General features: G+C 48.2%; 1 protein-coding gene across 1 annotated transcript in view; it reads left to right on the top strand.

Annotated features, from left to right (window-relative positions):
- Positions 1 to 22,674, top strand: part of LOC142281464 (cell surface glycoprotein CD200 receptor 1-A-like) — a 69,779-nt gene that overhangs the window by 23,835 nt on the left and 23,270 nt on the right. Inside the window, exon 3 of the mRNA XM_075332858.1 lies at positions 19,763 to 20,020. Coding sequence (XP_075188973.1) covers positions 19,763 to 20,020 — 258 coding nt within the window. The remainder of the gene's footprint in view (positions 1 to 19,762; positions 20,021 to 22,674) is intronic.

Consider the following 22,674-nt stretch of genomic DNA (forward strand, 5'->3'; position numbering starts at 1 on the left):
ACCAGAAAACCTTCCAAAATGACACCAAAATGAATTTTCATGGCGGAAATGTTAAGGGCACATACCCAATAGTGAGATAGAGCTGGTGTATGTTTCTTTTGGAGATTACATGAAAGATTTTACGTGAAAACATTGTGTGGCACTTCGATGTCCCTGAGAAGAGACGTACATGAAGGCCTCTTGAGTCTAATGTGCCCATTTTGAGGAAGTGGGTCTATTGTAGTAAAGCCCTTTGGCAGGGCAGCCAAAAAATTGGGAGGCTTCACGTTGTCCCTTGATAGAGACGTGCATGAGGGCCTATAAACCTGAAGTGCCCATTGTAAGGAAGTGGGTCTATTGTAGTATAGCCCTTTGGCAGGGCAGCCAAAAATTAGGAGGCTCCACGTTGTCCCTGGATAGAGACGTGCATGAGGGCCTGTAAACCTGAAGTGCCCATTGTAAGGAAGTAGGTCTATTGTAGTATAGCCCTTTGGCAGGGCAGCCAAAAATTGGGAGGCTCCACGTTGTCCCTGGATAGAGACGTGCATGAGGGCCTATAAACCTGAAGTGCCCATTGTAAGGAAGTGGGTCTATTGTAGTATAGCCCTTTGGCAGGGCAGCCAAAAATTAGGAGGCTCCACGTTGTCCCTGGATAGAGACGTGCATGAGGGCCTGTAAACCTGAAGTGCCCATTGTAAGGAAGTAGGTCTATTGTAGTATAGCCCTTTGGCAGGGCAGCCAAAAATTGGGAGGCTCCACGTTGTCCCTGGATAGAGACGTGCATGAGGGCCTGTAAACCTGAAGTGCCCATTGTAAGGAAGTAGGTCTATTGTAGTATAGCCCTTTGGCAGGGCAGCCAAAAATTGGGAGGCTCCACGTTGTCCCTGGATAGAGACGTGCATGAGGGCCTGTAAACCTGAAGTGCCCATTGTAAGGAAGTGGGTCTATTGTAGTATAGCTCTTTGGCAGGGCAGCCAAAAATTGGGAGGCTCCACGTTGTCCCTTGATAGAGACGTGCATGAGGGCCTGTAAACCTGAAGTGCCCATTGTAAGGAAGTGGGTCTATTGTAGTATAGCCCTTAGGCAGGGCAGCCAAAAATTGGGAGGCTCCACATTGTCCCTGGATAGAGATGTGCATGAGGGCCTGTAAACCTGAAGTGCCCATTGTAGGGAAGTGGGTCTATTGTAGTATTGCCCTTTGGCAGGGCAGCCAAAAATTGGGAGGCTCCATATTGTCCCTGGATAGAGACCTGTTAGGTTCTTAGTGCGTCCGTGCTTGCATTTAAAAACCGCACGTGTGTGCCTGTTTGTGGCAGCGTTCAGGTGCACTTGTGTGCGTTTTGCACAAACTTGGATATAACGCACAAGTCTAGTGAATACACATCAGCACAGCATTGCAAAATGCTCAATGGCGTTGGCAACGAACAAGGAAGTGGACGTGATGGTGGTGCAGGCAGAGACCGAGGTCGTGTGCAAGCTCTAATTTCGCCACAACAAAGGGCCACATCTACTCGCTCGCACGTCCTGTCCCAAATTGTTGGGGACCGCAGCAGTACACTGCTCTTGAACCAAGACCAGTGTCAACAGGTTGTTAGTTGGATAGCGGATAATGCTTCCAGTCAGATTGGCACCACCACAAACACTCTGTCTTCCACACGGTCAAGTGTCAGTAGCCGTGATACTGCACCGCACATTTCAGAACCTGATCCTCCTTCCTACCACCAGGCCAAGTACACGTCCACGGACATTACTGATCCCACACTTGGACACTCATAAGAGCTGTTCACGTTTCCATTCACACATTCTGGCCTCTCGCCAGCTCCTGTTGAAGTGGGCCATGACGAGATTGTATGTACAGATGCCCAAATATTTGAGCAGCCACGTTCTCACGAAGTTGGCAACGTGTCTCAACAAGGGGTGGACGATGATGAGACACAATTGTCAGGAAGTCAGGAGGAGGAGCAGGGTGCGGAAGAGGAAGACGACGTGGTGGATGATCCAGTAACTGACCCAACCTGGCAGGAGGATATGCAGAGCGAGGACAGCAGTGCACAGGGGGAGGGGGGTGTAGCATCCCAACAGGCAGTAAGAAGCAGGGTGGTGGCCCCAGGCAGACGTCAGGCAACTGTTCCCTGGAACAAACACACGACACAAGGTGCCTGTACAAATGTTAGGTCTTCCCGAGTCTGGCAGTTTTTTAAGTTGACTCCAGATGATTCTAAAAAGGCCATTTGCAACACCTGCCGTGCCAGCATCAGCAGGGGTACCAAAACTAGCAGCCTGACCACCACCAGCATGATCAGGCACATGTCAGCCAAGCACCCGACTTTGTGGGATGTACAACAGAGTCGAGGAGCAGTGCTTGCTGATGTCACTGCTACGTCTTCGCTTGTTGTGCATGCGAGCCAATCCCCTGTCCATGCTGCCCGCGAACAAGCCTCCTCCGGCCCTGCACCTGCAGTTGCCTACGCAGAAATAACACCATCATCAAGCACGTCCTTGTCCCAGCGCAGCGTTCAGTTATCCATTCAGCAAACCTTTGAACGCAGGCGCAAATACACTGCCAACGCCCCACATGCCACACTTCTAAATGCTAACATTTCGCGACTGCTTGCGCTGGAAATGTTGCCTTTTAGGCTGGTGGAGACAGAAGCATTCCGCGACCTGATGGCGGCAGCTGTCCCACGTTACTCGGTCCCCAGCCGCCACTATTTCTCCCGGTGTGCCGTCCCCGCAATGCACAACCACGTGTCACAAAACATCACACGTGCCCTGAACAACGCTGTTTCAGCCAAAGTCCACCTAACCACAGACACGTGGACAAATGCTTGTGGGCAAGGCCGCTACATCTCGTTGACGGCACACTGGGTTAATATTGTGGAAGCTGGGACCCAGTCTGAGCGAGGGACAGAACACGTCCTTCCCACACCAAGTTTTGCAGGCCCTACCTCAGTCAGGGTTTCACCCACACTCTACAGCTCCGGAATGTCATGCTCCTCAGCCTCCTCCTCCTCCTCCTGCGCATCCTCATCCACTTTACCCTCCACACCAGTCCCAAGCTGGAAGTGTCGCGGGCGGAGGAGGGGATGCTGCGCTCTCCCACTGCTCGGGTCCGGCTGCCGCTGCTCTACGGCTGCTGCTGCTCGGTGGCTCGAGCGATGGCCGGATCCCGGGGACTCGAGCGGCGCTCCTCGCCCGTGAGTGAAAAGGGGTGGTTTGGGTTTTGGGGATATTGTCCGTGACGCCACCCACGGTTGTGGTGATTGTGTGGACACCACCGCTGCTCTGGACGGGGATCCCGGGAGCCTGTGACACGGAGCAGCTTTGTTGTTATTTCTCCCCTCCGTGGGTAGGGGGGTTGGTTGTCCCGGGGCCCGGTTATGGGGTAGAGATGGATGACAGGCGGGTTGCGGGGCCTGATGAGGTGCAGGGTCGCAGGGGCAGCGCTGTGCCGCACGGCACGGAGGTACTCACTCAGCCCAATGATGATGACACAGTTCATGGTAAAACAAGCGGCTGGATGGATGGGTCCCTCGGACGGCTGCGGTTGTTCCTCCCTGCAGGTTAGTGATGACTGTCTCTCCCTGCACCTAAGTTCAGTGTTGGTAGCGATGGGTTCCCACCGGTAACCCGCTCCCCGACCTGGATATGGGCCGGAGGAGCCCCTTTTGCCCACAGGCGCTGGCCCTGGGAGACGGTTGCCCTTGGCGGTGGCGGTGTCTCACCTTCACGGTTGGACGATTGCCTTCTATCGGGACTTGGCTGTTTGGAAACCCGGAGGTCCCCTTCACTAATGGATTTGGCAAATTCACGGCGACTCCAAGCCTTGCCGGGATCCGAAAGGCCCCTGCCAATGGTGCTGGCTTCTCTTTGTATACCGGTCCGGTACCGCCGGGTCACCTCCCGTCCACGGTCCTTACAGCAGACTCCAATTGGCCTCCACTGCAGACGGTCACCACATCCTGCCAACCTTGCTGTCCTGTCCGGGCCACACACCCGGACCAACTTCAGGCTCTTTGCTGTCACTTTTCTCCTCTGTACTACTTTCCTCCTTCCACTTCCTTAGCTTAACTCTCACTGCCTGTGTTTTCCCTCCTCCAGGACTGTGAACTCCTTGGTGGGTGGAGACCAACCGCCTGGCTCCACCCCCTGGTGTGGACAACAGCCCCTGGGGAAGGCAACAAGGATTTTGTGTTTTGACTATGATGTGCCTGCAGGGAGTGTGGGGTGTGTAAGTGTTGTGCTCTGTGGCCCCTGGCTTGTCCAGGGCGACACAGAAGCACTGCAGCACTGCCTCGGCGAAGCGGCAACAGGCTGTGCTGAAGCTAATCTGCATAGGTGACAAATCCCACAATGCAGAAGAGGTGTGGACAGCTCTGAAACAGCATGCAGATCACTGGCTCACACCTCTAAACCTAAAGCCAGGAAAGGTTGTGTGTGACAATGGCCGGAACCTGGTTGCGGCTTTGAGGCGAGGCCAGCTGACACATGGTCCATGCGTGGCCCATGTGCTCAACCTCGTGGTTCAGCGGTTTCTAAAGTCATACCCAGAGCTGTCTGATCTGCTGGTAAAAGTTCGCCGCCTGTCTGCACATTTTCGAAAGTCACCTACTGCTTCAGCCAGCCTTGCCGGCTTTCAGTGCCATTTGCATCTTCCGGCTCACAGACTGGTGTGTGATGTCCCCACGCGTTGGAATTCAACTCTGCACATGTTGGTCAGGATTTGTGAGCAGAAGAGGGCAGTTGTTGAGTACCTGCATCACCTAAGCCGTAGGGAAATGGGTCAAACTCCACACATAACACCTGAGGAGTGGAGATGGATGTCCGACCTATGTACTATCCGCCAAAACTTTGAGGACTCCACCAAGATGGTGAGCGGCGATGACGACATTATTAGCGTCACCATACTGCTTCTCTGCCTTCTAAAATGGTCTCTGCTCAAAAACAAACATGATGCATTGCAGGCGGAGCGCGATGAGTTTGAGCAAGAAACAGTAGTGGGTGTGGGTGATAACACACAGCCCAGCCTCGTCTCATCACAACGTGCAGTAGAGGACTATGACGAGGAGGAGGATGAAGACATGGAGCAACTCTCTGGCCAAATTGAGGATATGACATGCAGTCATATCCTCGGTTCAGCGTGGCTGGCCAGAGGACAGGGTAGATGATGATGAGGAGGAGGAGAAGGACAGCATGTTCAGTCATCGTGTTGGTCAGGATACTGAAGTGATGGCTGTTAAGAGTCTGGCACACATGGCTGACTTTATGGTAAGCTGCCTGTCTCGTGACCCTCGCGTTAAGAACATCTTGGCCGACAATCATTACTGGTTGGTAACACTGTTAGACCCATGCTAAAAGGAGAACTTTATGTCTCTTATTCCCGAGGCGGAGAGGTCAGGCAAAATACAGCAGTTCCAGAAGGCCATAGTCACGGAAGTAGGCAAAGCATTCCCCTCACAAAACGCTAGCGGCATAGGTCAGGAATCAGTGGACAACCAAGGCGTACAGCCAAGAGGGGCACAAGTCCAATCCGCCAGAGGTAGGGGAACAGTCTTTAAGATATTGGACAGTTTTCTCAGCCCCTCACATACCACAGCCCCTGAGGTGCGGGGTAGTGCCACAAGAAATCCTAAGTTTGCCCAGATGCTCAAGGAGTACCTTGCAGATCAAACAACTGTACTCTGACATTCCTCTGTGCCTTACAATTAATGGGTATCCAAGCTGGACACGTGGCATGAATTGGCTCTCTACGCTTTGGAAGTCCTGGCCTGCCCTGCCGCTAGCGTTTTGTCAGAGCGTGTTTTTAGTGCCGCAGGTGGAATCATTACAGATAAACGCACCCGCCTGTCAACTGAAAATGCTGACAGGCTGACTCTGATCAAGATGAACAAGGGTTGTATTGGGCCAGACTTCACCACACCACCAGCAAATGACAGCGGAATTTAAAGTTTGTAACGGGAATTTGCCATGTACCTCCACTCACCCATGGGTACACACTTCTGGACTTTGGCTAATCGCTGGACTGCTCCTCCTTCTCCTCATGCGCCACCATGATGACCGTTACAATAGTTAGGCCGTTGTTTCAGGTATACCCCCAGTGGTAAATTTTTTCGCCCATTCTTTCAGAATGAGCATTACAACGACAGGAGACCCGCTCCTTTGCAATGGGAACAATGTTTTGAGGCCCTCATGCACATCTCTATCCAGGGATAATGTGGAGCCTCCAAATTTTTGGCTGCCCTGCCTAAGGGCTATACTACAATAGACCCACTTCCTTACAATGGGCGCTTCAGGTTTACAGGCCATCATGCACGTCTCTATCCAGGGACAATATGGAGCCTGACGCTGCCACCGACTGCCACACACGTGCGGTTTTTAAATGCAAGCACGGACGCACTAAGAACCTAACAGGTTTTTAGGAGCGACAATTACTGACAAGTCTGACACCATCAGACACTGCTGACTGACGTGTATTATTCACTAGACTTGTGCGTTATATAATAGTTTGTGCAAAACGTGCACCTGTACGCTGCCACGACAGGCACACACGTGCGGTTTTTAAATGCAAGCACGGACGCACTAAGAACCTAACAGGTTTTTAGGAGCGACAATTACTGAGAAGTCTGACACTATCAGGACTGTTTTAGACTGTGTACACCAGCCCCAGATATGATGAAGGCTGGTATACGGTCACCACTAGGAATGGCTATATACCCTGCCTGCCTGTATACTGCTACAATAGTCCTGACAAGGGCTCTTCTGGTCACTAGCCTGTATTCCGACCTGGCTATACCCTGCCTGTATATAGCAACAATAGTCCTGAGAAGGACTCTGCTACTGTACTCCGACCTGGCTATTCCCTGCCTGCCTGTATACAACTAGAATAGTCCTGAGAAGGACTCTGCTACTGTACTCCGACCTGGCTCTACCCTGCCTGCCTGTATACAACTAGAATAGTCCTGAGAAGGACTTCTGGTCACACTGTTTGCAGCCCTGCTCCGGAACTAACTATAAAGGGCCGCAAACCTTTCCCTGAAGCAGCAACACTCTCCCTGCACTCACTGTCTGGATGGCTGTGTGCAGAGCACAGCGCGCCCGCCGGTATAAAGGCTCGGTCACGCTGTGCAGGCCGGCCAATCACTGCAATTCCACAACTAACAGGGCTGTGGCATTGCAGTGGTCTGCCAGCCAATCCCTGCATGAGGGCTGGCTCTCAAAAGAGCGCCAACATGCAGGGATGAAGACCACGAGTACAGCACGAGTATCGCGAGATTACTCGGTCCCCGCCGAGTAGCCCGAGTACAGTGATACTCGTGCGAGTACCGAGTAGTAACAAGCATGCTCGCTCATCACTAATTTTCTCTTATTACCATTGTGAAAATGGAACATTTGGGGTTAAAGGAACATATTTGTGGCAAAAATGTATTTTTTTTCACGGTTCAACCTCAACATTCTATGAACACCTTGGGCTTCAAGCTGCTCACCAAACAGCTTAAGAAATTCCAAAATGGGGTCACGTGTTGGGGTTTTTACTGTTAGACCATATCAGGGGGTCTCCAAACATGACATGGCGTTTGCTAACGATTTCAAATAATTTTGCAGTCTAAAATTCAAATAGCGCTCCTTCCCTCCCGAGCCCTGCCATGCGCACAAACAGTTGATTTCCACCACACATGAAGTATCGGTGTACTTAGGAGACATTGCACAACAAATTGTATGGTGCATTTTTTGATACCCTTGTAAAATGCTAAATTTGCGGCTAAAGTAACATTTTTAGTGGGAAAAGTAAAATTTTCATTTTTTTCCTTACACATTGCTTTAGTTACTGTGAAGCATCTAAAGGGTTAATAAACATTTTGCATGTGGTTGTTGTGAGCCGTTTGATGGGTTGCAGTTTTCAGAATGGTGTCACTTTTGGGTATTTTCTGTCACCTAGACCTCTCAAAGTCACTTCAAATGCGATGTAGTCCATACAAAAATGGTTTTGTAAATTTTGTTAGAAAAATGAGAAATTACTGATGACGTTGAATCCCTCTAATTTCCTAACAAAAAGAGCGATGTTGTGGGCACTGTGGCAGGTGTCCCAGATGCTGTCCTAGAACCTGCCGGCAGTTCGGGACTCAAAGAAATGGCGCTCAGGGTCTGCGCATACGCAGATTGAGCTAACGGCTTAATGACAAGCCGAGATCTCACCTCTGGGAAACATTTTACTTTTGTGTGCTGCTGGGAGATCAGTGGGCCGGGGTCGGCGCATGTGCAGATGAGACCTTGAGCCGAGAGCTATATCTGCACATGCGACTCCGGGCACCATTATTCGAAGCCTTCACCACCCGCAGCACAGCCGCCGCTGTATAGCCTCCCCAGCACAGCCGCCGCAACACAGCTCCTGCAGCTCCAGCATAGCCACCACAGCCCCAGCCTCAGCACAGCCACCACAGCCCCAGTACAGCCCCAACACAGCCGCCACAGCCCAGGCACAGCCACCGCAGCTAGTGATGGGTGAACCCGAACTGTAAAGTTCAGGGTTTGTACTGAACACACAGTGTTCGTGCACACGATCTTAAACACGAGCTTTCTGGGAAATTTGTGTTACAGTTCAGGTCCAGTTTGGGTCCAGGGGCTGGAAAACAAAAAAGCACATTATTAAAAAACAATATGATTATACTTACCATTCCTGCGACGCATCCTGCAGACCCGCTATTTCCCGGCCGCTTCTGCTTCCGTGTCCGATCATTGGTGTTCCCGCGGATAAGCAGCACTGACTTCAGGACCTACCATGACATCAAAGCCATTGGACTACTCTGGTGTGAATGTTGTACAGATATTGGCTTACAGACTGGTCACATGGCTACGATGTCATGGAAGGTCCTGTTAACTTCCGGGGGTATTCACTGCACTGCTCATCGTCACTCGGCAGTCTTCGGCTGTTGTCGGCCATGTTCGCTGTTGCGTCAGAGTTCACCCGAGTGCATGGCTGCCATAGACTCGATTGAACTCTGACTGTCACTGTGCGAGTCTCACATCGGCAGCACGGTGCACAATCTCCCGACAACAGAGGGTCGGCTGCATGTATTTCCTTGCAGGGTGATGCAATGTGAGACACAAGTGGAATCATACCCTCACTGTCAGCCTGCTTCTCGCTCTTTACAGAGCGATGAAGCAGAGCTGACATGGCTCTCTCTGCTTCTAGCTCTGTAGAGACGCTTGTCTGTACAGAGTGATGAAGCAGAGCTGACATTGCTCTACCTGTGGACTACGTCGGACTAAGGATTTTTTTTATAATAAAGATGGAGTATCTAAATTTTTTTTTGTTTTTCTAATAAAAAAATTCTATGTGTTGTGTTTTTTTTACTATTTACTAGAAATTCATGGTGACAATGTCTAATTTGGCATGACACCATGAATTTTGAGCTTAGTACCATCTGAGCATACAAAGCTGGTATTAACCCCTTTATTACCCAGCGTGCTATCGCCATTAGGGCCGCTGGACGAGCCAGGTAAAGCACCTGGAAATGGCACTAAGAAACAATGTGCCATTTCCAGGGGCGGCTGTGGGATGTAGAGAATCCCAGCCTCCAGCTGCTTGGTTTTACCTGACTGGAGATTAAAATACAGCGGGAGCCCACGCATTTATTTTTTAATTATTTTTTAAATACTTAAAAAAAAATGAATGGGTTTCCTTGCATTTTGATTACCAGACAAGGTAAAGCCAGGCAGATGGGGGTGACAGCCCATAGCCGTCCGCTTTATCTGCACTGAGAATCAAAAATACCATGGAGTGCTAAGCCATTTTTTTTAAATTATTTATTTATTTTTACCCTACTACATGTGTGGAGATGCTAGAATGTATGGGCTGATTTCAGGTTACTCCAACAGCCAATCACGCTCACTCTGTGACAGCGTCTGTGATTGTCTGTTATTTTAAAGTAAAATAAAACAACAACACAGAGAAAAAAATATTTTATTAGAAATAAAACAGATGACATTTAGAAGTCCATCTTTATGCAGGGTGCAGCCAGGCCCCTTTATGTTTGATACTTGCATAATGGAGTCCCCGTCTCTATATGGTGCACATAAGTGCCGGGCAGCCCGCCTGATCGAATAGTATGGGCGTGTAATAGGCTGCTGACTAGGATACTATGCTACCCTATAAGTGTGAACGGAGCCCTATGCAAGCTACTAGTGTGCAATTTTATTATCTAGCGATCACCCACTCCATGTTTGGGAGTTGTGTGAGTGGTTTGCTCCTCTTGTACCTGTGATGTCTTCATCTATTGGGGGTCTGGTTGCACCCTGTTAGTGCAATAGTTTTTTGGCCTGAGCATTTCACCTGTTTATCCTGTTGTGAGTCTCCATCTTTATTATCCAAAATAAACCCCTCCGACGTAGTCCAAAGGCGGGCGAGCATCTTCAGCTCTGCTACGTCTGTGGAGGAGACAAACACATGTCTGATCACACAGACTCAGCTGAGAGCTGTGCCCCCGGGTAACCAGCACTGACTACAGGACCTTCCATGACGTCACAGCCATGTGACCAGTCTGTAACCAACGAGGTAATACAACATTCCCACATATTACAGGGCTATAGCGTCATGGAAGGTCCTTTTAGTCAGTGGTGGTTACCCCGGGAGCACAGCAATGATCAGACCCAGAAACATAAGCGGCGGGAGACAGAGTCTGCAGGATGCGTCGCGAAACCTGTAAGTATAATGACAATGTTTATTATTAACTATATTCTTTATTTTACAGCCTCCCTCCCCATCCCATAACTGTAAAGTCCAAGTTCGGTGTTCGGACGCAAGTTTGTGTTATCTCAGAACCCGAACTCGAACTTTACAAAACATTCGGGCGAGTCTCCTGAACACGAACATCGGGGGTTCGCCCATCACTAACTGCAGCCCAAGCACAGCCACCACAGCCCCAGCACAGCCACCACCGCCCCAGCGCAGCCGCCACAGCCCCAGCACAGCCACCACAGCCCCAGCACAGCCACCACAGCCCCAGCGCAGCCGCCACAGCCCCAGCACAGCCGCCACAGCCCCAGCACAGTCGCCGCAGCCCCAGCACAGCTGCCGCAGCCCCAGCATAGCCCCAGCACAACTGCTGCAGCCCCACCACAGCCGCCACGTCCCCAGCACAGCTGCCACAGTTCCAGCATAGCCCCAGCACAGCTGCCACAGCCCCAGCATAGCCCCAGCACAGCTGCTGCAGCCCCATCACAGCCGCCACGGCCCCAGCACAGCCGCTGCAGCTCCAGCACAACCGCTGCAGCACAGAGTGCCTGCAGCATTGCCCCTTCCTCCTGCTACCCCGCTCCACCACCCCTCAGTAAGCTATATTTGGATTGTAAGACGCACCCCTCATTTTCCTCCCAAATTTGTCATTGAGCCAAGAGCTCAATCTGGGCATGCTCCAACACCAGGCGCCATTTTTTGAAGCCCGTACCACTGACAGACCATCTGTCGCACTGTCCTGTGCCACACAGCCAGCAAGGTGCCCACAGCCAGCACAGCCCCCACTGCAGCGCCTGCAGCTTCGACCTACTCCAGCACCACCCTGCCTCCTGTGACCCCGCTCCACCACTGCAGCCACACCCCCTCCGGCAAGACACCTCCAAAGTATAAAATGGACCTCCTTTTTTTTACGTTTTATCTCTAAATTTGGGGTACGTCTTATAAAATAAAAACTACGGTAATTTGTTTCTCATACACCTGATATTAATCCTACAAATTTCATGACTCTGCAAGTTTACCTAGAATTGATGCTGTTTGGAGACAAAGGGCTGTAACTAAATACTAATGTGATTTAGATTTCCATTTTGTTACTTGATAAAAATAACCTAGTAACACTACTAATGTTAAAAACATTGTTACTTTGCAGCATTTTTTCCACACCTTTCTAAAACGTTTGCATAGCACTCTACATATTCTTTTTTTACATTGAGATACATGAGGTTTAGTAGTCAGTTCCTTTCTGATTGATACTTTCAGCAGTGGTCATGTTTATGGTCACATTCTGACCATTTTCTCTTCCGCTTCTCTCAAAGCTTCAAACCACCAAATCTGTTCTCACGTCATGGCATGAGATTTAATGACTGAGCAGCGGCATGGAGCCGTACATCACCAAGCACAATGACGAGCATCTGATGGAGCGATGTACAGCTGCCACCACTGTGTAGTGATTAAAAAACACTGATCTATCTAACTCTGATGGAGGAGTCTGGGTTTGGTGAATGGAGAACGTTACCCCCCCCCAACTGCATTGTGCCCGCTGTACAGTTTGATGGAGGAGGATAATTCTCTGGGCATTTATCAGTCTTTAGTCCAAGTGATGGGAAATCGTAATGCTTCACCACAATACAGAGTGCACAATTGTTGCTTGCAGCTTTGTGAAAACAGTTTGAGGAAGGCCCTTTTGTGTTCCTAATGACTATGCCCAAGTTCATAAGGTCCATATAGACATGGAGAGAGAGTTTGGTGGAAGAAAATGATCAGCCACAAAGAGCTCGGAACTCAAAGCCACCCAACTACTAGACCAGAGATTGTGAGCCCGGCCTCTTTCCAACACCAGGGTCTCTCAAGCCCATCCAACTACTAGACAAGAAATTGTGAGCTCTGCCTCTCCCCAACATCAGGGTCTCTGAAGCCCATCCAACTAGCAGACCAGAGATTGTGAGCCTGAACTCTCCCAAACATCAGGGTATCATGCCCATCCAACTACTAGACCAGAGATTGTGAGCCAGGCCTCTCCCCAACATCAGGGTCTCTCAAGCCCATCCAACTACTAGACCAGAGATTGTGAGCCTGAACTCTCCCAAATATCAGGGTCTCATGCCCATCCAACTACTGGACCAGAAATTGTGAGCCCAGCCTCTCCTTAACATCAGGGTCTCAACCCCAATCCAACTACTAGACCAGAGATTGTGAGCCGGGCCTCTCCCCAACATCAGAGTTCTCTCAAACCCATCCAACTACCAGACCATAGATTCTGAGCCGGCCTCTCCCTAACATCAGGGTCTCTCAAGCCCATCCAACTACCAGATCAGATATTGTGAGCCCAGCCTCCCCCCAACATCAGCGTCTCTCAAGCCCATCCAACTACTAGACCAGAGATTGTGAGCCCGACCTTTCTCTAACATCAGGGTCTCTCAAGCCCATCCAATGACTAGACCAGAAATTGTGAGTCTAGCCTCTTCCCAACATCAGGGTCCCTCAAGCCCATCCAACTACTAGACCAGAGATTGTGAGCCCAGCCTCTCCAAATCATCAGGGTTTCACTTTGCAAATGCTCCTCTTTTTAAATGGCAAAAATTCCCACAGACTCCTCCAAAATCTTGTAGAAAGTCTTTTCAGGAATTTGGAAAGTTGTTATGATCCGGAACCATGGAAGACCACCACAAATCATTGGCAAAAGGTGACAAGAGCATTGGCAACTAATTTGGCCGCCATCCCCTTACTAACCATCACAACTAGAAGTAGCCGAGGGGTGAACTAACATCCTGTGCACCGCGAAGCCAGCCGGAGAACTAACTATCCTAAAGGTAGGAAAGATGAATAACTCTCTGCCTCAGAAAATAGACAAGAATAGCAAGCCCCCCACATTCAAAGACTGCGGTGATATAGGAAAAACACAATACACAGGTAGATGACAGGATTAGCAAAAGGTGAGGCCCCCACTGACTAACATAGGAAAGGACAGGAAAGGGACTGATGGTAGCCAGAGAAAAACCCAGCAAAATACCAACTTCCTGATAGTACAAAAAGGCCCTCAGATCGCACAATCTGGACTCCGTCCTATACCAGGTGCCCTTGTCATACCAATGAACAGAAAACAAGAATCATAACAAAGTCAACAAGCCACAAACACATGGAACCAAAGGAGCTATACTCCACACAGAACTGCAGAGAGTTCCCCAACAATCCACTGAGGGGGAAAATCTCTGCAAGCAAATAAACTGAAAATAACCACAGCAATTGACAAACCTAGATAAACAAAAGAACCAGACAATAAATAAAGAGCAAGCACCTATCTGGGGAAGTTGTGGAGTAGAGCAGGATTAAGCAGGCTGGAGATACAAAGAACAACTGACATCCGGCAACAGCCTGCAATCAGACCAGGATTTAAATAAGCAGAGAGTTAGCAAAGGAAAAACCCACTGCACAACACACCTGGTCTATGTCCAAACCATTCCTGGCCACCAGAGGGAGCCTCCCAGCAGCCAAAACATAACTAACATTCACAACAGAAAGTGTTATAGCTGTAATGAGTTAAATTTCAAGTTAATGTCAACGCTTGTAGAATAGAAGGTCAAAAAAAGCTCCTGGAGGTGGAACGTGTCAGTGGCACAATACTTTATTCCATATAGTGTATGTTTATTTGGTGCAATATTGACATCAGCAGAAGAGATCAGTTGTCAGTGGCCTGTCCGCTTTGTGCATTAATGTTCTTAAGGACATCACAGCCTAATGCGGGCTTTACACGGTACGATCTGCAAATCGCTGCCCGTGTCGCACAAAGTCGTTAATGCACCGTCATACAGTACTTACCTGCTGTGCGACCTCGCTGTGGGCGGCGAACATCCTCTTCCTGAAGGGGGAGGGACGTTCGGCGTCACAGCGACGTCACACAGCCGCCAGCCAGTAGAAGCGGAGGGGTGGAGATGAGCGGGACATAAACATCCCGCCCACCTCCTTCCCTCAACATTGCCAGAAGGAGCCGCGGGATGCAGGTAAGGTGAGTTCATCGTTCCCGGGGTGTCACACAGAGTGATGTGTGCTGCCCCTGGTACGATGAGCAACCGGCGCCATTTTAAATAAACAATATTTTGAAACCGAGCGACGAGTACACGACTCACGATTTGTGAGCGATACTGCGTCGCTCGGAGGTGTCACACAGGCCGACATCGCAAGCGATGCCGGATGTGTGTCACAAAAACCGTGACCCCGACGATCTATCGCACGATAGATTGTCTCGTGTGAAGCCCGCATTAGTACATACTCGTGGCCATCCTCACTTTTCTTTGAATTTGCTTCGGAGATGCTATTAACAATTTTGTTTCTGCAAAACTGCTGATAGCTTTTTATATTAGACATGTAGAGGTGTTAAACTATGGCATTAATGGCAAAATTAATGAGAGTGTAAAGTTTATATCCTCTGCGCATGATATCTGAACATCCTCTATCAAAAAATGCTCCAGACTCTCTGCAATAAATACTCCACAATCCCTCCCCCTGATCCTGTGTGACAACTAAACCATCCAACTGCTACAGCCGCTGCTCATGGGCGGGAGGGAAGAGCTGTAGAGCAGTTACCTCCAAGAGCAGAGACCACTCTAAGGGTACTTTCACACTTGCGTTGTGTTGAATCCGCTGGATCCGTTGCTGCGTCGTTTTGACGTATCTGTTATTTTTGTGGTGTCAACGGATGCAACGGGTCTGTTATTTCACAGGAATCCGTTAGCTGATTCCTGTGAAATAACGGACCGTTGCATCCGTTTGGCGTCCGTTAGGCGTCCGTCTAACGGAATCCGTCGGCTCTGTTTTATTTATTTTTTTATTTTTTTTCATTCTGGGCATGCGCAGAATAAATTAGCGGAATCCAGCAGCGGATTCAGTTGTTAAGCACTTAGCAACGGAATCCGATACCATAGGGAACCATTATAAATTTTAACGGAACCAACGGAATCCGTTGGTTGGCGTCATTTTGACGCCAGCATTTAACGTTACATTCTGCGTTGCTTCCGCTTGGCGGAAGCAACGGAGCATCGGCCAACGGAAGCAACGCAGGTACTTTTGGCACAATCCGTCATCAATGCAAGTCTATGGGAAACAACGGAATCCGTTAACGGATTCCGCTGTTTCCCAAGACAGCGGATTGCGCCAAAAAAAAAAACAACGCAAGTGTGAAAGTACCCTTAGAATCGACAGTGGTTCCAGCAGTCAAACCCATATTTTATAGCACATCCAATGGATAGTTTTATTATTCATGGAAATCTTTATAAAATGTCACATTGTACTAAGGCTACTTTCACACATCAGGTTTTTTCCATCAGGCACAATCCAGAAAAAAACGGGTAAAACGGATCCGGTGCCACATCCGTTTTATCCCCATAGATTTGCATTGTTACCGGATTATGCCTGATGGCTTTGTGTTGCATCCGTTTTTTTCCGGATGCGGCAAAATTAATTAAAGCAGTGGCCTGAGACAACGTATCTTGCAACGTTTTTTTGTCCGGCAAAAAAACCGCATCGCGCCGGATGCGTCGCGATACCGCGGGTTTTACAATGGAAGCCTATGGACGCTGGATCCGGCGCAATGCGGCAAAAAACGGATGCGGCTGCCGGATCCGGTTTTGTAAACTGCGCATGCTCCAATGTTTTGAAAAAAACGGATCCAGCAAAAAAAAACGGACAAAACAGATGTAAAAACGGATGCAAAACGGATCCGTTTTTTTACGCATCCGGCATAACGGATCCGTTAAAAAATGGATCCGGTGGATACAGAGTTTTTACATTTTTTGCCGGATCCGTTGGATCAGGAAAAAAAAGGATTGTGCCTGAATGCAGAAAACTGATGTGTGAAAGTAGCCTAAGGGCTGCTTCTCACTTGCGAGTTTCTCGCAGTAGAGCAATGTGAGAAAATCTCGCATTGGAATCGGACACATGTTAGTGAATGATTCAGCGCTCATCTGCGATTTTTTTCTCAGTCCGAATCGGACTGAGAAAAAAATCGCAGCATGCTGCTTTTTTGCGAGTTTCTACTGCGAGTTTCTCCAATGCAAGTCTATGGGAGCGTGTAAAAAATCGGATGTCACGGGAGGGCACTCACACCATCCTAGTGACATCCGATTTTCTAAATACATTTCTCGCAGGTTTCCTAAAACACTGGAAACGAGCGATGTCTCACAATGTCTGTCAAACACTATTCTCTGTCAGTCGGTCTCTCCCTCTCGGTCTCTATTCTCTCTCTGTCGGTCCGTCACTATCTCTGTCCCTCTCTCACAGTCTGTCGGTCATTTTCCCCTCCTCTCTCATACTCACCGATCCCCGGTCCCCGGCGCGGCGCTGCACGGCATTCACACTGCTGCGGCAGCTTTTACTATTTTGAAAAAGCCGGCCGCTCATTAAACAATCTCGTATTCCCTGCTTTCCCTGCCCACAGGCGCCTATGATTGGTTGCAGTGAGACACGCCCCCACGCTGAGTGACAGGTGTCTCACTGCACCCAATCACAGCAGCCGGTGGGCGTGTCTATACTGTGCAGTGAAATAAATAATTAAAAAAAAATGGCGTGCGGTCCCCCCCAATTTTAATACCAGCCAGATAAAGCCATACGGTTGAAGGCTGGTATTCTCAGGATGGGGAGCTCCACGTTATGGGGAGCCCCCCAGCCTAACAATATCAGCCAGCAGCCGCCCAGAATTGCCGCATACATTATATGCGACAGTTCTGGGACTGTACCCGGCTCTTCCCGATTTGCCCTGGTGCGTTGGCAAATCGGGGTAATAAGGAGTTAATGGCAGCCCATAGCTGCCAATAAGTCCTAGATTAATCATGTCAGGCGTCTATGAGACACCCTCCATGATTAATCTGTAAGTTACAGTAAATAAACACACACACCCAAAAAATCCTTTATTAGAATTAAAAAACACAAACAAATTCCCTCATTACCAATTTAATAAGCCCCAAAAAGCCCTCCATATCCGGCGTAATCCACGGACCTCCAGCGTCGCTTCCAGCATGAAGGTGACAGGAGCTGCAGCAGACACCGCCGCTCCGGTCACCTCCACACAGTAACTGAGGTGAGTAGCGCGATCAGCTGAGCTGTCACTGAGGTTACCCGCTGTCACTGTTGGAGGATCCAGCGGTGGCCGCGATTAACCTGAGTGACAGCTCAGCTGATCGCGCTACTCACCTCAGTTGCTGCTTGGAGGTGACCGGAGCGGCGGTGTCTTCTGCAGCTCCTGTCACCTCCATGCTGGAAGCGACGCTGGACCATCCTGGATTACGCTGGATATGGAGGGCTTTTTAGGGCTTATTAAATTGGTAATGAGGGAATGTGTTTGTGTTTTTTATTTCTAATAAAGGATTTTTTCAGTTGTGTGTGTTTATTTACTGTAACTTACAGATTAATCATGGAGGGTGTCTCATAGACGCCTGACATGATTAATCTAGGACTTATTGGCAGCTATGGGCTGCCATTAACTCCTTATTACCCCAATTTGCCAACGCACCAGGGCAAATCGGGAAGAGCCGGGTACAGTCCCAGAACTGTCGCATATAATGTATGCGGCAATTCTGGGCGGCTGCTGGCTGATATTGTTAGGCTGGGGGGCTCCCCATAACGTGGAGCTTCCCATCCTGAGAATACCAGCCTTCAGCCGTATGGCTTTATCTGGCTGGTATTAAAATTGGGGGGGACCGCACGCCATTTTTTTTAATTATTTATTTATTTATTTCACTGCACAGTATAGACACGCCCACCGGCTGCTGTGATTGGGTGCAGTGAGACACCTGTCACTCAGCGTGGGGGCGTGTCTCACTGCAACCAATCATAGGCGCCTGTGGGCGGGGAAAGCAGGGAATACGAGATTGTTTAATGAGCGGCCGGCTTTTTCAAAATAGTAAAAGCCGCCGGAGCAGTGTGAACGCCGTGCAGCGCGGCACCGGGGATTGGTGAGTATATGAGAGAGGGCTGCTAACTTCAGTCACTCGGGGGATTAGTGGTCACCGGTGAGCCCTTCACTGGTGACCGCTAATCAGGACGCGGCACAGACAGAGCCGCAGCATGACAATGAAGTCGGGTTAAGTTCACCCGAGTTCATTCTGATTGTGCGGCTCTGTCTGTGTCTGCTGTCATCTGCCATTCAGCTCTGCTACATGGCTGTCTGTGTCTGCTGTCAGCGGCCATGTAGCAGCGCTGAATGGCAGATGACATAGTAAAAAATACGCATTACACACGCATTACACACGCATTACACACGCTAGTAAAATCATTAATTTATTCATAAATAGCATCGCACTTGCGTTGCACTCGCACCTAACGTGAACTAAAATCAGCCGAGTTTTTTTCAGCCCAGTCGGACCGATTTTACTCGCATAGATGTGTTTCCACCCTAAGGGAGATGCTGAAGCTACAAGCAGTGTAGCTTCAGAGTGCAGTTAGCAGGCAAAACACCAGAGGGCAGCAGCATAGTCAGTAAACCAAGTCAGCAGCTGGAGGTCTCATCAATAGCACTGGGATAATCAAATCATGGTCAGGTGATAGTCGAGGGTCGGAAGCCGGGAAGTCACGTATGCAACTTAGGGGAGAGACGGAGCCGAATTTAGGAACGAGGATACAGGTCAGATGCCGGGAAGTCCAAGTACAAACAAAGGAGGTGGGGACTGGGATAAGAGAGACAGGAAAGGGTACACAGTAGATAGGAGCGGGTAATCAGGGACTGGGACAGATGGACAAATGGAGGAGAAAATGGGTCAGAACAAGGTAGCTGGGAGGCAGTACAGATTAGTTAACTCACCAGAGCCAGTAACACATGCTGCAGAGCATAAACTATCACTGGCACTGAACCAGTGGTGCAGGACCAGGATATAGAATTCCAGAAGCTAGATTGAGGCTGGGAGGGGTTAACCCTTAACATGACCATGCCGGAGCTGAGTGAAGTAATCAAACTACAGCGGCCGATACTCACCTTGATCATGACATAAACATGGCTAAATTATAACCCCTTCAACTAATTTGCACAAATCTTTCTGCTAATAACCAATCACTATTTTTTTTCCTCAGTTCAGCCATCTACATTCCTGAAATTAGGCAACGACGGCTCTCCGGAGTGTGGAGTCATCGGTGGGAGGCCACCTCCTGAAATCTCCTGGATCCCACAATCAGATGATATAATCACTACAAAACAAGAAGATCCGGACCGGACGTGGTCAGTGATCAGCACATTCAGGAGAAGTGGAATTAATGGGACGTCAGTGACTTGTGTTGTGTCTCATCCAACGTTCGTAAATCAATGGAGAGGAGACATCACACTGAGCGGTGGTAGGTTTTGGGTTTTTTTTTACTTCATTTTAAGAAACTAATATATACAGTGAGTACACCAATGAGAAGTTAATATTTTAATTTTTACTGAACCCAAAAAATTTTCCAAAATTTTCACAAGACTGAACATATGTTTAACCCATAACATGAAATAAAAGTTAAAAACACATATATGCAAAATTTGGGTTTATGAACATTTTTGAAATACAATTTCCGACTGATGTTTTCTTATGCCCTGATGTTACAAAGTGTACAAAGTCACTTGTATTTTTAACCATTACTTATGAATTTTGCAGAAAGCGAGAGTGAAATTACGTACAAGCGAGATGAACAAGAAAAATCTTAATTGCACTATATACATTATATATATGTATATATATATATATATATATATTTATACTGTATATATATATATATACAGTACAGACCAAAAGTTTGGACACACCTTCTCATCTCTAGAACAACTGTTGAGAGGAGACTTTGTGCAGCAGCCTTCATGGTAAAATAGCTGCTAGGAAACCACTGCTAAGGATAGGCAACAGCAGAAGAGACTTGTTTGGGCTAAAGAGTACAAGGAATGGACATTAGACCAGTGGAAATCTGTGCTTTGGTCTGATGAGTCCAAATTTGAGATCTTTGGATCCAACCACCGTGTCTTTGTAGAAAAGGTGAACGGATGGACTCTACATGGCTGGTTCCCACCGTGAAGCATGGAGGAGGAGGTGTGATGGTGTGGGGGGGCTTTGCTGGTGACACTGTTGGGGATTTATTCAAAATTGAAGGCATACTGAACCAGCATGGCTACCACAGCATCTTGTAGCGGCATGCTATTCCATCCGGTTTGCGTTTAGTTGGACCATCATTTATTTTTCAACAGGACAATGACCCCAAACACACCTCCAGGCTGTGTAAGGGCTATTTGACTAAGAAGGAGAGTGATGGGGTGCTACGCCAGATGACCTGGCCTCCACAGTCACCAGACCTGAACCCAATCGAGATGGTTTGGGGTGAGCTGGACCGCAGAGTGGAGGCACAAGGGCCAACAAGTGCTAAGCATCTCTGGGGACTCCTTCAAGACTGTTGGAAGACCATTTTCGGTGACTACTTCTTGAAGCTCAACAAGAGAATGCCAAGAGTGCGCAAAGCAGTAATCAAAGCAAAAGATGGCTACTTTGAAGAACCTAGAATTTAAGACATATTTTCAGTTGTTTCACACTTTTTTAAGTATTTCATTCCACATGTGTTAATTCATAGTTTTGATGCCTTCAATGTGAATCTACAATTTTCAGAGTCATGAAAATAAAGAAAACTATTTGAATGAGAAGGTGTGTCCAAACTTTTGGTCTGTACTGTATATATTGCTCAAAAAAATTAAGGGAACACTTAAACAAGGATTTTGTATTTTACTGTTCCCTTTATTTATTTGAGCGGTATGTATATATACAGTGCGTGTATGTATATATATATATATATATATATATATATATATATATATTTCTGCAACTTTATTGTAAATTCATTCTTTGCGCCTTTTACTTTCCTCTTCAAAGCCTCTCTTATAAAAGACTGTGGATCTTCTCTCTGAAGCCTCCACCAGTCGTCCCCATCATATAGTCTAATTTTTAAAGAACATAGTAAAATTAACTAAATAAATAATAGAAAAATTAATACATCTACACACTAGTGACTAAAAATATATACATAGTAAAGTAGAATAATACATGATTTTGCCATTATAGGAGTCATATGGGGCTGGTTAATTAATCTATGTGAATTTATGGATTTATAGTTGGTCTAAATAAGCTTAGATTATCATCATGTGCAAATGCATATTACATAGAAAGCAAAAAAAATATAGGTGTAGTATTAAATGCACATATAACATTCTAGAAATGCGTTTGGAAGTGTTTGATGAAAATATTTTGGATATTATGTTTGCCCAAAAATGGTTATTAGTGACTGGTCACAAGGCCTTTCTTTTGAGTGGGTGGGATGGGGGGGGGGGTTCCTTTTTGTTAGCAAGTAAAAAACATTTACTAATTGTGTTTTAATTGAATGTTTGACTTCCGTTAGCTTCTGGGTATTTACTGTCTGTGTTAATTTATGCTTTTATATGTACCGCCCCGGTGTTAGTCGGGCTGCTCGGATCCGGGATCGTGGTGGCTCGAAGGGCCCGGACCCGGGTTAGCGGACACTTTGATACGTAAAAGTGACTATTTACAGGGGAGAAGTTAGTGACGCCACCTGTGGGTTGCATAATGGGAGTACCGCTGCTGCTGTAAGGAGTAACGGGGAAGATGGAGTTAAGCAGCCTGATGTTAGTCCCTCCACAGGTAGGGATAGCCCCGGGCTCAGGGGTGTTGGTGGTTATTTGGAAAACCAGGGTACTCACTGTCGGTAGTCGTGGTGTTGGATGAGGATTATAAAGGAGACACACACGCTGCAAGTAAACCGAATTCTCTGTGTACCGCTGCCGCTGTGGGAAGCCCGTCCAAGTACCCGGTTCCACCGGTGTCACATAGTAATCCGGAGCCTGCCTCCGTGCAGAGTTTCGTGTCCGTGTGGGTCCCTATAGCCTGAAACTATAAGGTCACGCTTCTTCAGTTTTTAGGTGAAGATGTGCTCCCAAGGGCTGGCACTTGGGACTTTAATGG

This window comes from Anomaloglossus baeobatrachus, chromosome 2 (assembly GCF_048569485.1).
Source record: "Anomaloglossus baeobatrachus isolate aAnoBae1 chromosome 2, aAnoBae1.hap1, whole genome shotgun sequence".
Lineage (NCBI taxonomy): Eukaryota > Metazoa > Chordata > Amphibia > Anura > Aromobatidae > Anomaloglossus > Anomaloglossus baeobatrachus.